This window comes from Onychostruthus taczanowskii, unplaced genomic scaffold, assembly GCF_017590055.1.
Source record: "Onychostruthus taczanowskii isolate IOZ18803 unplaced genomic scaffold, ASM1759005v1 scaffold70, whole genome shotgun sequence".
Taxonomy (NCBI): domain Eukaryota; kingdom Metazoa; phylum Chordata; class Aves; order Passeriformes; family Passeridae; genus Onychostruthus; species Onychostruthus taczanowskii.
Window position 1 is genome coordinate 1927943 of NW_024504787.1, and position 17110 is coordinate 1945052.

Here is a 17110-nt window from a genome sequence, read left to right on the forward strand (position 1 = left end):
ATAAATGATCCAGGAGGCATTCTCAGAGCCAAGATGTTTATATTAATAAAAAATACTGGAAATAGGATTATGTTAATGAAAATCAGTCCCTCTTGCATTCTGAAAATATCTTGTGCTCCATCGTATGAGTATATTTGAAAAAGAGCTGCTTTCTCTCCCTCCTCCCTGGTTTCTCCCTGTATCTATTACAAGGATTTTAATAGAAAGACATTCAAATTGTAACACTCACAAGCCCATGAGAATCATTTTTTTTTTTTCAGTTGCTGGTTACCACATTATTTTGTATAATTGTTGACGTCTGTCGTCTATATTATATCACCCAAAAAGTTATTGGTCTCTCTCTTTCTCTCTCTCTCACACACACCCCCCCACCCAAAAAAAAAAATAATAACAACAATTAAAAATTCTAAACCCCCTTCACGAATCAGACACAACCTTGATGGAAGAAAAACAAAAAACAAAATAATAATGATACTAATACTACTACTAATAATACTAATATTAATACTAATAATAATAAAAGAGAAGAACCCATCTAGCTAATTCATCTGCCCAGTAAGTGCATGTGTGTGGTGGATCAGATAGGCTTGATAGCAGGTGATGGGGGTCGGGGCTTTGCACACACTCTGAAAGGGTTTTGATGATTGCAATTACTCGCCCACGCTTTGACACAGCACACAATGAAAGACTACAATTAGACAACTATTATTACTAACTGCTGATACCAAAGATGTCCACACAAAGGCAGCTCACTTTGTCACTGCATTATTCACGCTGTAGGTACATTTATGTATGTGAATTTGTGAAAGGTTGCTGTTTGTGTTTGTGGCACTGTATAACTTATCTAGATTTATGCACACTGTCTCTGTGAATCTCTCTTCAAGCACACAGTCATGCAGATTGTTCCTCTGCCCCTCTCTGCAGACTTTTGCACATGGAGAGGCAGCAGATCCCCTGGTCTGCACTCAGAGCCCACAGCAGGACTCAGATCAACCTTTCTGGGATTTGGATGAAGGCCTGGATGGGTATGTGGGAGACAGGAATGCAACTTTTGTCCTGAGCTTCTGTCTTTTCAGTCTCTCTGATTCACATTTCCCTTGCAGAACTATGTGCTGAATGGTGGCTTCTGCATTTGGTCTTGTTATTAAGAAGTTTACTGCTTTACTGCAGAAGATTTGGACAGAAGACTTCTAAACTGATTTTAGAACAGAAACTGCTCCCTCTGATCAGCAGACACTAGCCAGTGCTCTTGGCAAAAGCTTTAAATGGGGAGTGTGGGGACTGCTGCTCAACTCAGAGCACACCGGCCATTGTATGCCACTGGAGATTTTGGGATATAACTAAATGTGGTGAGTTATTCCAGAATCATCAGTTTCTAAGAACTAATATTAATAATGCTTAATAAGAGAAAGTGATTGTTAGCAAGAATATCCAAAGTCGATTAATCTAATTTGGGCTACAGTAGTCTGACTGAAAAAAAAAAAAAAGGCAACTAGACAGGGAATTAATTAAGAACAGCTATTCTTTGCTAAATGCACACTATACCCTAATCTGAATGAACGTATCTGTGTAGAGAGCCCTTTCAAGAACCCTTTCGATTTATTTTATCCTCTGGTAAAGGGAATTCTAGTCAAATGTTGCCAAAAGGTGTTAAATCACCAGTGGGACAAGGTTCTGTGCTCTGTGCAGGAGTAGAGCTGCAGGATATGCCAGAGCCAGGTTTAGCCCTTGCTCTTGCCTTAGCTATGTGCATTATTATAACTATAGATAATAATACTCACTGCAGATACCAGCAAGATGATCACTGCATGACTAATACATTGTTAGATTTATACTGACTAACTTAGGTCATGTGAAATCCCAAAGCAAAAGCAAGTTAGCCAGAATTTTACAATCAATCATGTTTTTAATTGATTTACTGCTGCATCATCAGGATAAAAACATCCATTGAGCCCTGCAACACACTCATATCTCCTGACAGTAAACATTTATTCATGGAAGTTCTTGGACTGCACTGAGAATTCCTGCCTGGAAAGTCAGTCACAATGAAATGAAATGCAAGTGTACCCATTAATGACCAAATCATAAGACACAAAAATAATAAAAAACCAAGAGTAATAATATAAGACTAAAAATAAAGCTCTCCAGGGAATAGCATCATTGTTAATGAAGCAAGTAATCATTAGAACATTGTTTGAAAGTGATGCTTGTTGCATGACTACTTAGATGGAGACTTGAATAACAGCAGCATCCTGAAAAATGTGTCTTGAAAGTAGATGCTTTGTGAGAGTTGTTTGGGAATCTAGGAAATTTAGGAGGTTCTTTGCTGATGGCAAAATTTTCAAATCTACACATTTTGTCTCAGAAAAGCAGCGCTCAATTTTTCTAGCCCCTAAATTCCATGTTGTGATTTACCACCAGGATATAGAACTTTGGATACCAAAAACAGTGAAGCTGCAGGAAATTGAGACCCCAGGAAGGTGCTCAGATGATCCTCTTGTGCTGATATCTGTGCTTCCATCAGTCCTTGTGCTTAGGAGACTGACCAGAGGAAAGCATGAAAATGAATGAACAGGGAGTCATAGACAGGGACGATGCAAATAATTGCAGCAGCTTATGTCACTCCCAGAGTTGAGATCTTTCAGCCAGGGGTTTCTCCTCTCATGGGAAGAGAAGGGACAAGGAGGAGAGGTGGGGTGAAACACCAATGCCATGCCTTTCCCTTTGTCTGCTTGTCTTGCTGGTGTCCTTTTGAGGCTGTTTCACCCAGGAAGCCAGCAGTGGAGGTTTCCTAACATGAATGTATTTGGCCTGAGTCAAGGCAGTTCCTTGTCATAAGTCTCTAGGGCTTTCTTTGGGGAAGCTAGAGTTGTTAACAGCACGACTGGCTTTCCCAGCTTTCGGAATTGTTGCATCAGGTAGCAGGTGACAGGGCTTGTCACAGTTTGTACATGTCAGGTGGGCAGCAAGGGAGACTGTGCCTCAGAGCTCAGGGCCAGGTAGATGTACTTTGCCTCCTGCCATCTCATAAACTGTCCAGGCTTCCTTCATGTCCCCAGCGGGGTTTCCAGCCTCAGACATCCCTGAGACCTGACAGAGTGGTGACAGTCCTGCTGCTGGGCCCGTGGATACACAGCAGAGTGGGCAGGGGATTTGCAGCGACTCTTGCAGAAGGACAGAATGCAAATAGGGCGCTGGGGTTGCTTGTGCTGGTGAAGCAGGTGGCATTCCAGAGGGTAGCCACACCACACTGGTCCTGCTTCCTACACTGGGTGTTTTCCAACTTGTTCCCTGCTTTTACAGTGCCAGCAGCAGAGCTCTGTAAAATGCCTGTCTATCCAACTAAAAGGTAGTGCACTATGTTTTCAGTGCTGCTGCCTAACTACATGTGAAATACCTGCTGCAAGTGCCTGATCCATGAGAAGGAAGCTTTCCAGGTAAAATTCCCAGCACCCAAGAAATGAGCCTCTGCTGATAGGAACTTCTCTAGCAAAAACATCTCATCCTAAGAACACAGATCCCTGCTTGGCTTCACATGCGGGAGCCACACATCAGCAAGGGCAGTCATTCCTCAATCTGACTGTTCAGGACATTTGTTTTCCTGCCTTGGGGAAACCTTTTGGCTTTCCAAGACCTGAGCACAGAAGCTTGGCACAGGAAAAAAAGGAACTCCCACAGCTGATTGTACCTTAGACCTGGAACAGTTTATGGGCATAACAGTGTGCACCCCAGTATTACACACATTCTTTTAGGGATTGTGTCTCAGAATTTAAGACAGTTTAGTCTTAAATATAAGAGCAGGTCCATTGACTTTGGTGAGATGGCACAGGATTTAAACTATGCATGTGTTTAAGCACCTGGCATGTGAGACTTTCTCTCTAGTGCACTTCTTTCTCCCCTGGGCTTAATTTCAACTCCTTCCACTTTATAGTCTGTGGCCTCTGCTGTAAATTCAGAGAGCCAGGGAACTAATTTTTAAAAAATATTTTCTGCTTGAAATATTGCAAGTAAAGAGCAGATGAGACTATATATCAGTTAAATGCTTTTTTAAAGGCATATATGACATGACATGACACGACACTGGATTTTAAAATGAAGTACAGTAACAAGGAACCCCCAGCTGGAATTTCCTAAAATATGGCTTTCCTCCTCTGGAACCACTTTTAATTTTAAGTGCTGACTTTCCTGACCCAGAATAAAGTTACAGGCAATGTTTACTAGCCAGCATAGAAGGGAATTGCTCCCTTATTGCATTCCAAGCATTCAAGCCACTGAAAATCAATATAACGAAGTAGGAAGGAAAGAATAAGAGCATACCCCTCCTCTCCCCCCGCCACATGCACCGACAGACACATCCATAGAGCTGTCTCTCTCCTCCCCACTATGACAGGGAGTGGCCCTCTCTAACCTTAGAGGCTGGCAGTGAAGAAAGATGAAGTTTGTCACATTGTTCCTGACCAGTAAGTTGTACAGCTAGGTCACCTCCAATTTTTAGCTAGTCAGTCAAGGCTACCTTTCCACGAGCAGTGCACAGCGCCATTCCCCAACAAATAGTGAAATGATGAGTCCATGTCATGGTGGAGGACACCATCTAAACCCCTGGTATCCCCTTCAGTGTGGTAACATGATGGGAGATGACAGGGACATGAGGTGGGGCTGGTGCAAGGCAGGAATCTCCAGAACAGGTCTCCTTGTGGAGGCAGTGAGGGGCTGACCTCTGGACATTTCAGAGACACAGGGAGCTGTGAAGGGGTGGAAGGTCATGTCTGAAAACTGCTACTTCAGGGCTGGAGGGAAGAAGCTGATCACTACTTGACACCAGAGCCTGAAGGCAGACAAGATGCTGCAGCAATGATCCAGAAGACATCTTCCTGATGTCTTGTTTTCTTAGTGCACTTTGGTGCCAAGGTGGGAGGAAGAGGAGAAAAAAGAGGGAAGGAGGAATGACTCACTTGTGGATTCTGCATCAAATACTAAAGTTTCTGCACTGCTCTGAAAAGAGGTTGGATCACCAGTAACAAGGATACTTTTGATTTCTCTGTGGCATTCAGACTTGCTCATGGTAAAAAGAAACCATCTTGTCTACAGCTCTGTGTTTTATCTGAGTGCTGCTCTTTCAACACCAAAGCAGAGACCCAGTGCAGAAGTGATACTCTCTCCTGTCTCCCCATGGCACAGACTGCGTGCTGTGCTCTTTAAGACAGATTTTGATTGCTGGTGGGGGCCTGAAAGTGCTTTTGACCTGGATGCAGTCAGGGCAGGTGCCTTGTGAGCCACAGAGTTAGCAACACTCACCAAGTGATGGAATTTGTCACCTGTGGTAAGGTAACATGGGTGGCTTTGCCATCTCAGGTTTTTTAGTTGTCTTTTTTTCTGCCACATAGAGCTCTTCTTCCCCTGGTAATGAAGATAAAAGAGAAGAAAAAGGCAGAGCCCTGATGTTCCAGCACTGTGAACTGAAGGCTGACCAAAGATGAAGCCTCTGCAAGATCAGCAAACCCACCCCTATCCTGAACATCTCCAATCTACTCTTAAAACACATCCCAGGATGTGTCTCTAAACAACACAGTCTCTGCCAGTCCTTGGAGGCCAGAGCCTTGCCTACAGCCTGACAACTTTATCACCTCCCTCCCTCCTGCTCACTTTCACTCGTCTTTTGGTGCATGGGGTATTCAGGGTGATGGCTAGTGCCAATGTTAATGGGAATAACACTTGGAGGCTGCTGGAAGGAATCAAGGCCTCTGTCTTCCCAAGCCATCACTGCTTTGCAAGCTCTGGCTCTCACCTTTAATGTGGAGTCAGCTTTCTTGGCACATGGAGGATTCACCCTGTGGGATATTTTGCTGACTTTTCTCTTCACCTTGACTCAGACATGCACAATAGAAATAGCAGCTGTGGACTCCTATGGTTTCAGACCCTGCCCTGTTTCAATTAGAGAGACACGTGGGTTTGCAGAGGAGGTTTTCAAGAAGGACGTGTGGATTTCCTTTTGAGTCTTAACACAGAGAAAAAAGAGTTGCACTGAGCTGCCTGTTTCTCCTGAGCATCCCCAAGTACCAGCAGTCAGTGCCCTGCTGCCCTCCTTGTCTGATGGGGAGGAGCACAGAGTGTGCCCAAAGTGTATCACCACCACATCACACTGGTCATACTGACACAAGTCACACCTGGCCTCAGTTTTGGGCCCCTCATGACAAGAAAGACATTGAGGTGGTGGAGTGTATTCAGAGAAAGGAATAGAGCTAGTGAGGGATCTAGAGCACCTGTCTGGTAAGGAGCATCTAAAGGGAGCTGCGGGTAGGAGGGACCAGCCTGGAGAGAAGGAGGCTCAGAGGGGCATGTTCTCACTCTCCACAACTCCCTGACAGGAGAGTGCTGCCAGGTGGGCATCAGCCTCTTCTCCCAGATTACAAGTGACAGGGCAAGAGGGAATCAGGCTTAAGCTGCACCAGCAGAAGTTCAGATTGGATATAGGAAAAATTCTTCACTGAAATGGTGGTCAGGCATTCAAGAAATGATGGAATCACCATCCCTAGAAGCATTCAAAAGTGTATGGATTTGGCATTTGGGGACATGGTTTAATGGTGAAGACAGGGCTGGGTTAATTATTTGTCTTGATGACCTCAGAGGTTTTTTCCTATCCCTAATGATTCTGTGATTCTGTAAAGAGTTACATACTCATAAAGTCCTGCTCTCCCAGCAGAACGACATGAGAACAACACCAAGGGGTGAAGGGTACTGCTGAGAGAAAGAGAGCTTGGAGAGGCAGAGTGCTTCTCACAGCTACCCTGGTAACTGTGGGTAACTTGGTGCAGGCAGGAGCATGGTGGTGATCAGGTCAGCTTAGTCCTGGGGCTGGAGGGGAGGTCACCCCTCAGCACTGGAAAGCAGTCTCCCAGGGCTGCAGGAAAGGAACATTTCCCAAATATCCAGGTACACCAGAACTCTGGTGTGGAACTGGGCAGAAGATGATTTGGCCCCCAAGCACCTTCTGCTGCTGCAAGAGGGGGGAAATAGGTGGGAGAGCAAAAGATGATGCTTAAGCACCCCTTGATGGTCATGCTCACATGTGGAATACTCAGTTTTAGGGTATCCCTGTGTCCTGGACAGTCTCACAAAAGCACCCAGCAGTGTGAGAACACCTAAAGGATAAAACCATTTCCACAGCTTTTCAGAGGTGCTCTTGTTACTGAACAAGAGTCCTCTCCTTGCCCTGCTCCTCCATCTCCCTCACTAGACTGGAGAGAAATAGGATAGATCATCTTCAACATCAGGCACCATCCTAGCCCAGAACAGGGAGGAAGAGAAAGAGGTGCTAACCAACAGGTTGAGGAGCAAGAGTAAGCTAAACAATAATTTTAAAAATAAAGAGATCAGCAACTCTGAAATATAAATAGCAATTCTATTCTTTTTTGTCTTTGAAGAATTAATATGAAATTGTTCTAAAAAAAGTCAAGCTAACATCTTGCCTGAGACACTCACCTCTTGGCCCTGGGGAAAGGCTGCGTGCTCTGCAGCCTCCCATGAGGAGCCTAACTGGCTACAAGGAGTAATGCCTGCTAGAGGCTTGCGACAATGATAGGGCTTAGAAACCCATCAGGATTTTTACAGCAATCTCAAGCTGTTTGAGGCCTTGCCCTCTGCTGTCATGTGCACACTTGAGAGTTTTTTCCTTTCTTGTTCAATAAATCCCTGGTTTTCTAGACCTCAGGAGCATACCAAAGTTTGAAAGTGACCCAAGTTCAAGCTAAAGGCTCAGCAGGAGACAAATAAAGGAACCTAAACTCTATTATTAAACGAGTAAAACCTCACGACATCTTTAGGTCTGACTTATATTTTCTGAGTCCTTGAAATTGCTAATAAACACTGAGAAAATGTCTGAAGCTCTGATCCTCAGATAATATTTGGGAACATATTCAGAAATATACTTGTCAACATTTGAAGACTTTAGAAAATTCTCCACATTTTCAAGTCTGGGCAGCTTGTATACAGGAAGGGTTTTGCAAAGTCAGGCTGTATTTGGTTTGAGTAGCAAGGTAGTGGGGAGCTGCAGGGCTACTTTCTGTGATAAGGTGCCAGAAGCTCCCCTATATCTCACAGAGCCAATGCCAGCCAGCTCCAAGAGGGACCTGCCACTGGTCCACACTGGGACTCTGTGGTAGCACCTCTGGCATAAAGTATTTAACATGAAAGGGTGAAAACTGCTGCACAACAGCACAGTAGCTGGAGGAGAGGACTGGGAGGATGTGAGAGGAGCAGGCCTGCAGACAGGCAGGGCAGGGCAGGAGGGGCAGGAGCTGCTCCAGGCTCTGGAGCTCAGATTCCCCTGCAGCCCCTGGAGCAGCCCAGGCTGAGGCAGCTGTGCCCCTGCAGCCCAGGGAGGGCAGGGGAGCAGAGATCCACCTGCAGCCCCTGGGGGAGCCCAGGCTGGAGCAGGGGATGCCCAGAGGAGGCTGTGGCCCCATGGGAAGCCTGTGCTGGAGCAGGATCCTGGAAGGGCCTGTGACACCTTGGGGGACCCAGAGTGGGGCAGCCTTTTCCTGAAGGAATGACCCCATGGGAGAGATCCAGGCTGCTCCAGGAGGACTGACCCTTTGGAGGGGGATCCACACTGGAGCAGTTCATGGAGGACTGCCTCCTGTGGGAGTGACCCCACGCTGGACCAGGGTAAGAGTGAGAAGAATCCAACCCCTGTGGGGGAGGGAGCAGCAGAGACAACATGCAGGGAACTGACCACAGTCAGAAATAAGGACTGAAGTTAAACCCAGGGAGAACGGAGGGATGGGGTGAAGTTGTTTTAAGATTTGACTTTCATTTTGCATTGCCCTCTTCTGATTTCATTTGTAATAAATTAAATAAATTTAATATTTATTATTAAATAAACCAGACCCTGAGTTTGGTCTGGTTTGCCTGTGTTGGTAATCGGTGAGTGATCTCTACCCATCCCTATTTGACCCAGGAGGTTGCCCAGGTATTTTTTCACTCCCATGCCTAGCTGAGGACTGGAATGATAGAGTGGCTTGGTTAGTACCTGGTGTCCAGCCTGGGTCAATCCATGGCACAGACTTTTAGATGCATGTGTTGCTTTTCATATCTCTGGCATGGAGTTAGTAAGAATGAGAAACAGACGGGTCTCAGGCAGAAAACAAGCATTGAAGTAAGTTGCCCCCAAGGCACAGCTCTCCTTATTGTTATTATTTCATCTGCTGACCAGTGATTAAAAAAGAAAATAATTCTACCACATAGCCTTCAACACAGATTTGCCTTACAATCCATTTTTTGGAATGGCCTAAATAAAATGCATAGTCATGGTCATGCATAACCTTGACCTACAGATATTCAAAATATAGCTCCAACTCAGAATTGCTCCCTGAAGGGTAAGATAAATTTAACCAAACAGTCCTCCTGACTGAATCACAGCACAGACCAGCACCCTTTTCACTAAAGATATCATAAGGACCACATTGCAAAATGAGCATGGCCAAATGTGAACCCTGAAAGTCCATGAAATGACTTTCAGCCTGCTGAAATTTTGCACATATTAATTACACTTTAAATCACCTGGCTTAAATAGGAACAGCAGAACTACTTCAAAACTAACTTTGAAATCTTCCTGCTGTGAGCAGGAGGCTAGACTCCTGCATCTTCTCCAGACTTTCATTCCAACAAAAATGACACAGTTTCATGAAAACCGAACAAAGATGTTGAAACCCCGAAAGTCGATTGATGAGACACTGGAATTTTACAACAACAGGTCATGTTATTTCTTCTGACCTAGAGGCTGAGTGCCACAGTCCTGCCATACTGTTGGCCATCCCCACCCTCCAAATGCCACCCAGGATGAGCCTGGGCGTCTGAGCTGTGTCTCTGCTGAGCAACAGCATCACTTTCAGAGGGAGCAAAAGCATGAGGTGTTTGAAGGCGTCTCTGACTCAGCAGATTTGCATGACCAGGTCTGTCAGCAATCGCTGTCTCTGGCATGCCTGGGTAGTCAGATGCTCTTCAAAGACTTGTGGTGGGCAGTTTTAGCCATGCATCTTTTCATCATTTATAGGCACACTCCTTATGTCAGGGCCATTAGCAATATTTCTAAACTCCCTTTCGATCATGTTTCACAGTGCCTGTTCCGAGCATTAAGGTACCTTTTATGGTTGAGATGACACTTTCATTATAAGCTGCTGTTTTCAGTGGTTTATAACTTTCCTCCAAAATTACCTTTGAGGGTTGAAATTTTCTTATGCTTTCTTATTAACAGGCCAGCAGTGAATTTATTTAGAAAGTTGGAAGATAATCTCCACAGCTCTTTTGGAGCTGTCAAAACTTCAGGAAAAAAACCCAAACCAACCAAAGCAAAACTATTTTTGATCATTAAAAAGAAAATGTAGGCATGCACTTTGAACATCCTGTAACACAAAAAAATGTGATGACCACAGGGTCCATGAGACACCACTTTATTATTATTAAATTTAGGCAACGAAAGAAATTAAAGACAATGAGAAATTGTAAACCACTCAGATACAGTGCAAGCCTAATAGTAAGAGATGGAAAATGTACTTATGTTTATTGGAGGTTGAAGGACCTTTTCTGCTGGCTTCAGCATTTTGAGCTTCCTGAGCTTTGTGCAGTGGGCCTTTACTACAGCATCAATAAATGCCTTTTGAATTAATAAGCTAAATGGTCTTTTCCATACAACAAATATGTAAGAAATGCAACTAAGTTATTTATCCTCTGCTCTGAAGGTATTTGCTCACTTTTCACTACATGTGTGTTCCAGATGGTCCTTGATAATGTTTATTGATGCCAATTATTTTCAGACTTTATTTTGGCTGAAGAACAGGAGTAACAGTCTGGGCATATGCTGCTTCCAGTTGCATCTACTTTTCTTTTCAGGGAAAGAAAATGGGTATTGTCTTCTTTCCTTCTCAATGCTTAAATCTGTTCTTGGGATATATTTGTTCGTTTGTGTGACAGAAGCCTTCATTTGAAGACCTGAACAACAACAGGATGAGGCTGCTGGAGGAGATGGATACCTGCTTTGATGTAAAGTGAGATACTCTTCACAACAAACAGGTAGATATTAAGGCTGTTGCAAATCTACTTGGGCTTCTTTTAGTTATATATCAAGAAGAAAATAAATATGAAGACAGATTTGGTTTAGATTATTCTCTGGAACTGCTCCAGTGTTGGCTCCAGCCAGTGGGTCCCTTTCCATTGGCTTTAATGGTTTTCCAGTCAGGCTCTGGGCTCTTGGTTTATGTTCAATGACCCAGTTGTTCATCATGAGGTTTCAGCAATTTCAAAGTAACTGGTGTTATATATAAATGGTTCACCTTCCTCATAAATTTTACCAAAGCAGCTCCACCTACAAGATCCACCAAATTAATGAGATTCAAGCAACTTCTGCAAAACGGGCTGCAAAATCTTTCTTGAAATTTTAAAATTTGCATTAGCCTTCTGTTAGGACCCAGCTGTGCATTTTAGCCTGTGCAGGACTGTCTTAAACAGCATCTTCTTCAGAATTGCAATAGCCTCTCTCTCATATGGCTAAATGCAGAAATCACCACTGAGTCTAAAACTCTAATTCAGGGAACACTTAACAATACCCCTTTCGAGAAAAGAACTTAACTACTTTATTTTAATTTGCAAAGCAAGGAAACCTGAACAAGCTCTCAAGGAAACACTCACTTAAACCTTAGGTAGTGCTGAATGGTCTCAGCATGCCTGATCCAAACTGAATGAAGTAAAAACCCTTGCCCTCTCATCAGAGGTCACAAAAAGGATGATGTTTTCTCCTTATAATGTGAGTTACTTCATCCTTCAGTATGATATGCTGTATTTAGCACTGCATTTTAAGCTGCATTGAGCTCAAATGAATACAAATACCCAACGGTCATTCTCTTTATTAAACTGGAGATACACAAAGGACTAATAATCTGGTTGTCTTGTTGTTCAGTCTAATTATAGTAGGGAGTGAGAGGAATCCCATGTGACTCCTAACTTTGGATGAAAACAATTAATCTGCATCTTTCCTTTTTTTGGCTTTTATTATTATCATTATTTCAATTAATAAACTTCATAATCCACTGCCACAGTCTACTAAAGTGCACACTGCAGACCAGAAGAGAAAGGGAAAATGAAATATTCAGCTTTTACACATGATTTCTGCCCTGTTTTCTTGGATAAAATTTGTTTTGTATATCAGGGCAGTGAGCTCAAAAGCTGAATCCTGAAGAAGAATATTAGAACAAAATGCTTAAAAATATTTTTGGAAATGGAGGCTGCTGTCAACATTTCTCAAGAGTAGGCCAAGCAGAAACCTTGAAGAGGGGCCCTAGGGAATGATTTATAGTATGGACTGATACAGTAAATGCAATTTGTTTTAATTAAAGTGATGGCTTATTGCATAATTCACATTGTGCTGGCTGAAATGACCGCACCAGGTAGTTTCAGAGAATCACAAGCTGTTCTCATAAATTCCATTAACTGTAATGCAGCAAATGTTGCAGGAAAAAAGAGTTTCATCAAGAAACACAAATGCAACACTCCTACTTCTCACAAGTTTGTACCAAAATTAATCGTGCAGAATGTCCTCAACTCATAGCACCTGTGTACTTTGAAGTATAATTTTTCATTCTCATTCTCTGATACACTTAGCAAAGCTGTAAATATGGTCAACATTCAAAACATCCAGCCAAAGCAGCAGCAGACAGCCTCTTGCAAAGGAGGCAAACGTAACCCAAAGCCCACCCAGCTGATCGTGGTGCCTAGAACAGCAGGGTTGCCGCACTTGGGTACTGCAGCCTATAAGATGTCAATAAAAGTGTAATTTTAAAGAGTAATTTCTGTTTCATTTGGGAAAGGGTGTCCATCACGACCTAAGATGCTTGTGCTCTTGAGTGACCACAGCAAGCTGATTCACTCCAGCTTTGGCTTTTGCACTCTCAGTTTTAGTAGCTCTCAAAACCACGATGTAATTATTGAATCAAGAAGTGAGTAGTGAAATAATGAAATAGAAATACAATTGAGAAGAATAAAATTTGCCTGGCTTGGCCTTATATTGCTATTGTCTAATGTTTTCAGAGACAATTTTATAATATTTATCTTCTTTAATGTCATTTCATACTTCTAAGATGAATATCATAGAATTGTCAAGGTTGGAAAAAACCTCTAAAATCATGGAGTCCAACTATTAATGCAGCACTGCAAAGTCATCACTAAACCATGTTTCTAAGCACCATATCCACCTTTTTTTTAAACAGCTCCAGGGATGGTGATTCCACCATGCTTTTGGCAGCCTGTTCCAATGCCTGGGCACCCTTTTTTTTCCTAATAGCCAATCTAAACTTCCCTTGGAGAGACTTGAGCCCATTTCCTCTCAACCTGTCACTTGTTACCTGGAGGAAGAGACCAATTCCCACCTGACTACCTTCTCCTTTCAGGGAGTTGTCAAGGGTGCCCTTGAGCCCCTTTTTCTCCAAACTAAACATCCCCATCTCCCTGAGCTGCTCTTTATCAGACTTGTGCCCCAGACCCTTTACCAGTTTCATTGCCCTCCTTTGGATACACTCCAGCTCCTATATATAGTATGAATGGAGTTGAAAAGAACATGGGGATCTGGAAAAAACAAGGTGCCATTTAGTAGTTAAATATTTACTCTTTCAAATGAATCACACTGCACTTCAGTTACTCCAGTCCCAGAAAACTGCAAAAAAATCAAGTACTTGAAATGAAAAAAACAGCAACAATAAACATCTTACCACATTAGTGAGGTAATTAAAGAAAGAAGGGAAGGAAGGAAAGAGAAAAGATCTCAGATCAGCACTGGAATTCATGATTAGATATAATCACTGTATGTATTTCCTCAGTGAAACAATGATAATTGAAGTAGATGTAAAAAGCTGACTCCTAATACCCTGTCATGGATTTAGTTTACTTAATACCAGCTACCTAAAACTAATATGTCTATTCTGTCTATGGGCAACAGAATAGGTTCTGTAGGTTTACAGAAATCTATTTATAGTTTGTGGATAGGATTTTAATACCAACAGGGTGAGCCAGCAGGGAAGTGAATTTAGAAGGCAACAGCTTCCAGTCTACTGCATGGGTTTGTAGGAGAAAACCAGAGTGGTGCATGCTGTACTATCTGAGTAACTCTTGGTGAAACAAACCCTGCTGAAGTTTAGACTTCCACGTTGTCAGGGATGCAGTGGCACTGCCAGCCCAACACCCTCTAGCCATGGTGCTCTATGGGCACACTGGCAAATCCTTCTGCCAGGGAAAACTGGGCAACCCCAGAGCTGGCCCAGGATGCTCCTGCAGACAGACAGCACTGACAGATGGACAGCTTGACTTGGACACACCGTTGTGTCTGTGTGAGCAAGAGTGATAGCTCTGCAATACTCCTGCTCAGCTTCAGTTTCCTCACATCTGGCTAATGAAGCAGTGTTGCTTCTCCTGTCCTTTTGTGCTTGCCTTGTCTATTTTGTTCTCTGCTGAAGGACACAGATCTCTCCTCTGTGTCTGGGAAGTGCCACAGTCTTGAGGTGACAGGGGAGAAGAGGCAGATTCAGGTGCTGCCCAGCTACAGATGAATGTCAGCTTATCCTACGTTGGTGGCTGTGCTCTTTCCTTCCCCTCCCACTCCACTGCCTCTGACGTGGTGTTATCCATTTGCCTCCTGCTCTTTTTTGGTGGAGCATCGTAAATATAACTGGGAGCCAAAGCTTAGCTTTGAGCAAAGTTCCTCGCTGCATTATACATGAGTTTGGAAACAAGAGGAGTTTGTTCCGAATCCCACTTAGCCTCATGAACTTTCACAGGTGAATTTCAGGCCTATTTGGCTGGTAAAGCTGAAGTTTGAATTATTGAAACAACAGGGGGCCACGTTGGAGCTCCTCTGCCAGGAAGGCTGAGGGAGACAGCATTTTATTTTCAGCCTTATTAGAACTTCTCTATAGAGAGGAAGTCGATCTTTTCAATTGCTCTTAATCTCCAGAGAAATCTCCCACTGATCCCTAAAATGCCGAACTTGCAATCTTGGAGCAGTTTTTAACCTGCAGTGCTGGAATGTTCCTAATGTTTCCAAGACTGTTTAAATGCATCTCCCTTTGTCGATTATCCTGCTGTGGCTGGGTGCTGCCAGACCCTACCACGGCGTTAATTTGCACAAGGACAATACTTTTTGTCCACAGACGTGTGGGACCACCTGTGACAAACTACAGTAAGTGCTAGATCCTGGGATTGCCAGTCCTGGGGTAGGGATGCTAAAGTACAAGCCTGCAGCACAGTTTCAGGTCTTTGGCTGTCAGAAATAAGTGTCTCACCTAACTCTGGGAGTGGGATTCAGCTCCGGGCTGTGCACATTTACTTTGGAAAAATGTTTTTATGCGGCTGTCTCCGTGTTTTGACAGACAGATTAGCCACATGTCCTACAGCAAGGTGTCATGTTTGTCTGCAAAATGCTGTCTGGGCAGGACCCCTGGGTCCAGGCAGGCAAAGGGGCAGAGGGACAAAGAAACTGCACTCCTGGGGGAGGCTGGGGACTGCGAGAAAAGTTTCCATGATGTGGACAGGATTTCTCTCCTGCCTGTGAGCCGAGGAGCGGAGCTGAGGCTGAGGCTCCACTGGGATGAGATGTTCCGCCTGAGGGCATGGAAGTGGGGGAGGAAAGGAAAGGGGAAGAATTGTCAGCAGCTAGATCAAAATGAGGTTTGCGAAGACAAAAGACAACATCCCCGTCCAGTAATCTGAAGGCATCGGCTGAGCCTTTCCTCTTACCTGCTCCTTTAACGTGCTCTGTTTAAAGATGATGAGCGTGAGATTAACATCCTTTGTTTTCAGATTTTAGCTGCCCCCCTTCCTTAGCCTAGAGTGATTCTTTATCTCAATTGCCAGCTTTGCATGTCATTCAGTTCAACTTAATCGCAAGGATCCACAAATCAAGCGATTTCAGGCTGGGGGCTCTGCCTTACAAAGCCTTTGCACGTCAGCAAATAGGATTTTCGTGCACTTCCTCGTGGACTTAACAAAGACACTTGCTCTCAGTTTGCAGAATTTACAGAGAGCAATTTGGGCATTTCACAGTGCTGTTTGCATGAGGAGCCTTTTGAAGTCAGTGATCTCGGGTGGCCTGTATGAGTGAATAGGCATTAGCACTGCACATACAATCGCATCGCTGCTGGAAAGCTCCTAATTTAATGACCAAGCAGTTAAACCAGATTCAGGCTCAAGATCTTCAGCTGATTTGAATAGGTGGAAAACGTTCACTCTTAAAGGCTATGAGAAGAATTACACCAACCGAAAATTACACCCTAATATTGGGTTATTAAGCTGAGTTATTGTGCAGGATTCACCATGATTGCTGCATATATGTCGTCAGACCTTCATGCGAAATAGCCAGCACACCTCAGTGGACATGGCTTATCAGAATGTTCAAATGTGGGAGAAAATCTGAGTCTGAGAACATCCTGAAGTTGGACGTGATTGCCTCCCAGTAATCATCCTACAGTAAGAGTAAGATATGTGAGATATGCAAATCAGTAAGATAAGCAAACCCGAGGACATATGGCACATGGCTGGCTGAGAATTTGTGGGTTTTTTTTTTAGTCCATTACTACATTCCATGGAGAGAATTTTGTGTCAAAATTTAAATAGTGTGATTTTGGATCAAGGAACACTTAAAAACCTTAACTGAAAATATTGCCCTTCTTGGGCAATATTTGATCAAATATTTGATCCTGTACCAAAGCCCAACAATTGATGACTTCTTCTTTCAAAGTAATATTAAATAAAATTTGATCTGAATTCTGTAAGAGCAAATTGCTCAAATAACCACCACATTAACTACAAATGTATGTTTTATACAAAAAGTACATTTTGGGTTGATCTGAAATTAAAATAAATAAATAAATAAAATTTTTAAAAAAGAGAAAGACTCACTCTGGAGAACACTCTCTAATGTTCAGGGGATTCATATCATTTTAGCTGGAATAAGGAGAGAGATGTAAACCACAAAGGCTTTCAGCCTTTCTGATCCAGTATTATTACATATCCAGCAGAGATCAATGACTGAAAGAAAAGTGTAAAATCCCCTGAAATGCCCCATTAAAAGATA

General features: G+C 43.3%; 1 protein-coding gene across 46 annotated transcripts in view; it reads right to left on the reverse strand.

The window, feature by feature from the left end:
- The window catches only part of CELF4 (CUGBP Elav-like family member 4), a 671175-nt gene that overhangs the window by 116293 nt on the left and 537772 nt on the right, over window positions 1-17110 (reverse strand). For 22 of the 46 annotated variants that reach the window (XM_041422010.1, XM_041421989.1, XM_041422006.1 and 19 more), the window contains exon 4: window positions 7460-7479. The exons of the other annotated variants lie outside the window; for them this stretch is intronic. In XM_041422010.1, the coding sequence (XP_041277944.1) occupies window positions 7460-7479 (20 nt within the window). The remainder of the gene's footprint in view (window positions 1-7459; window positions 7480-17110) is intronic. 46 annotated transcript variants of the gene reach the window in all.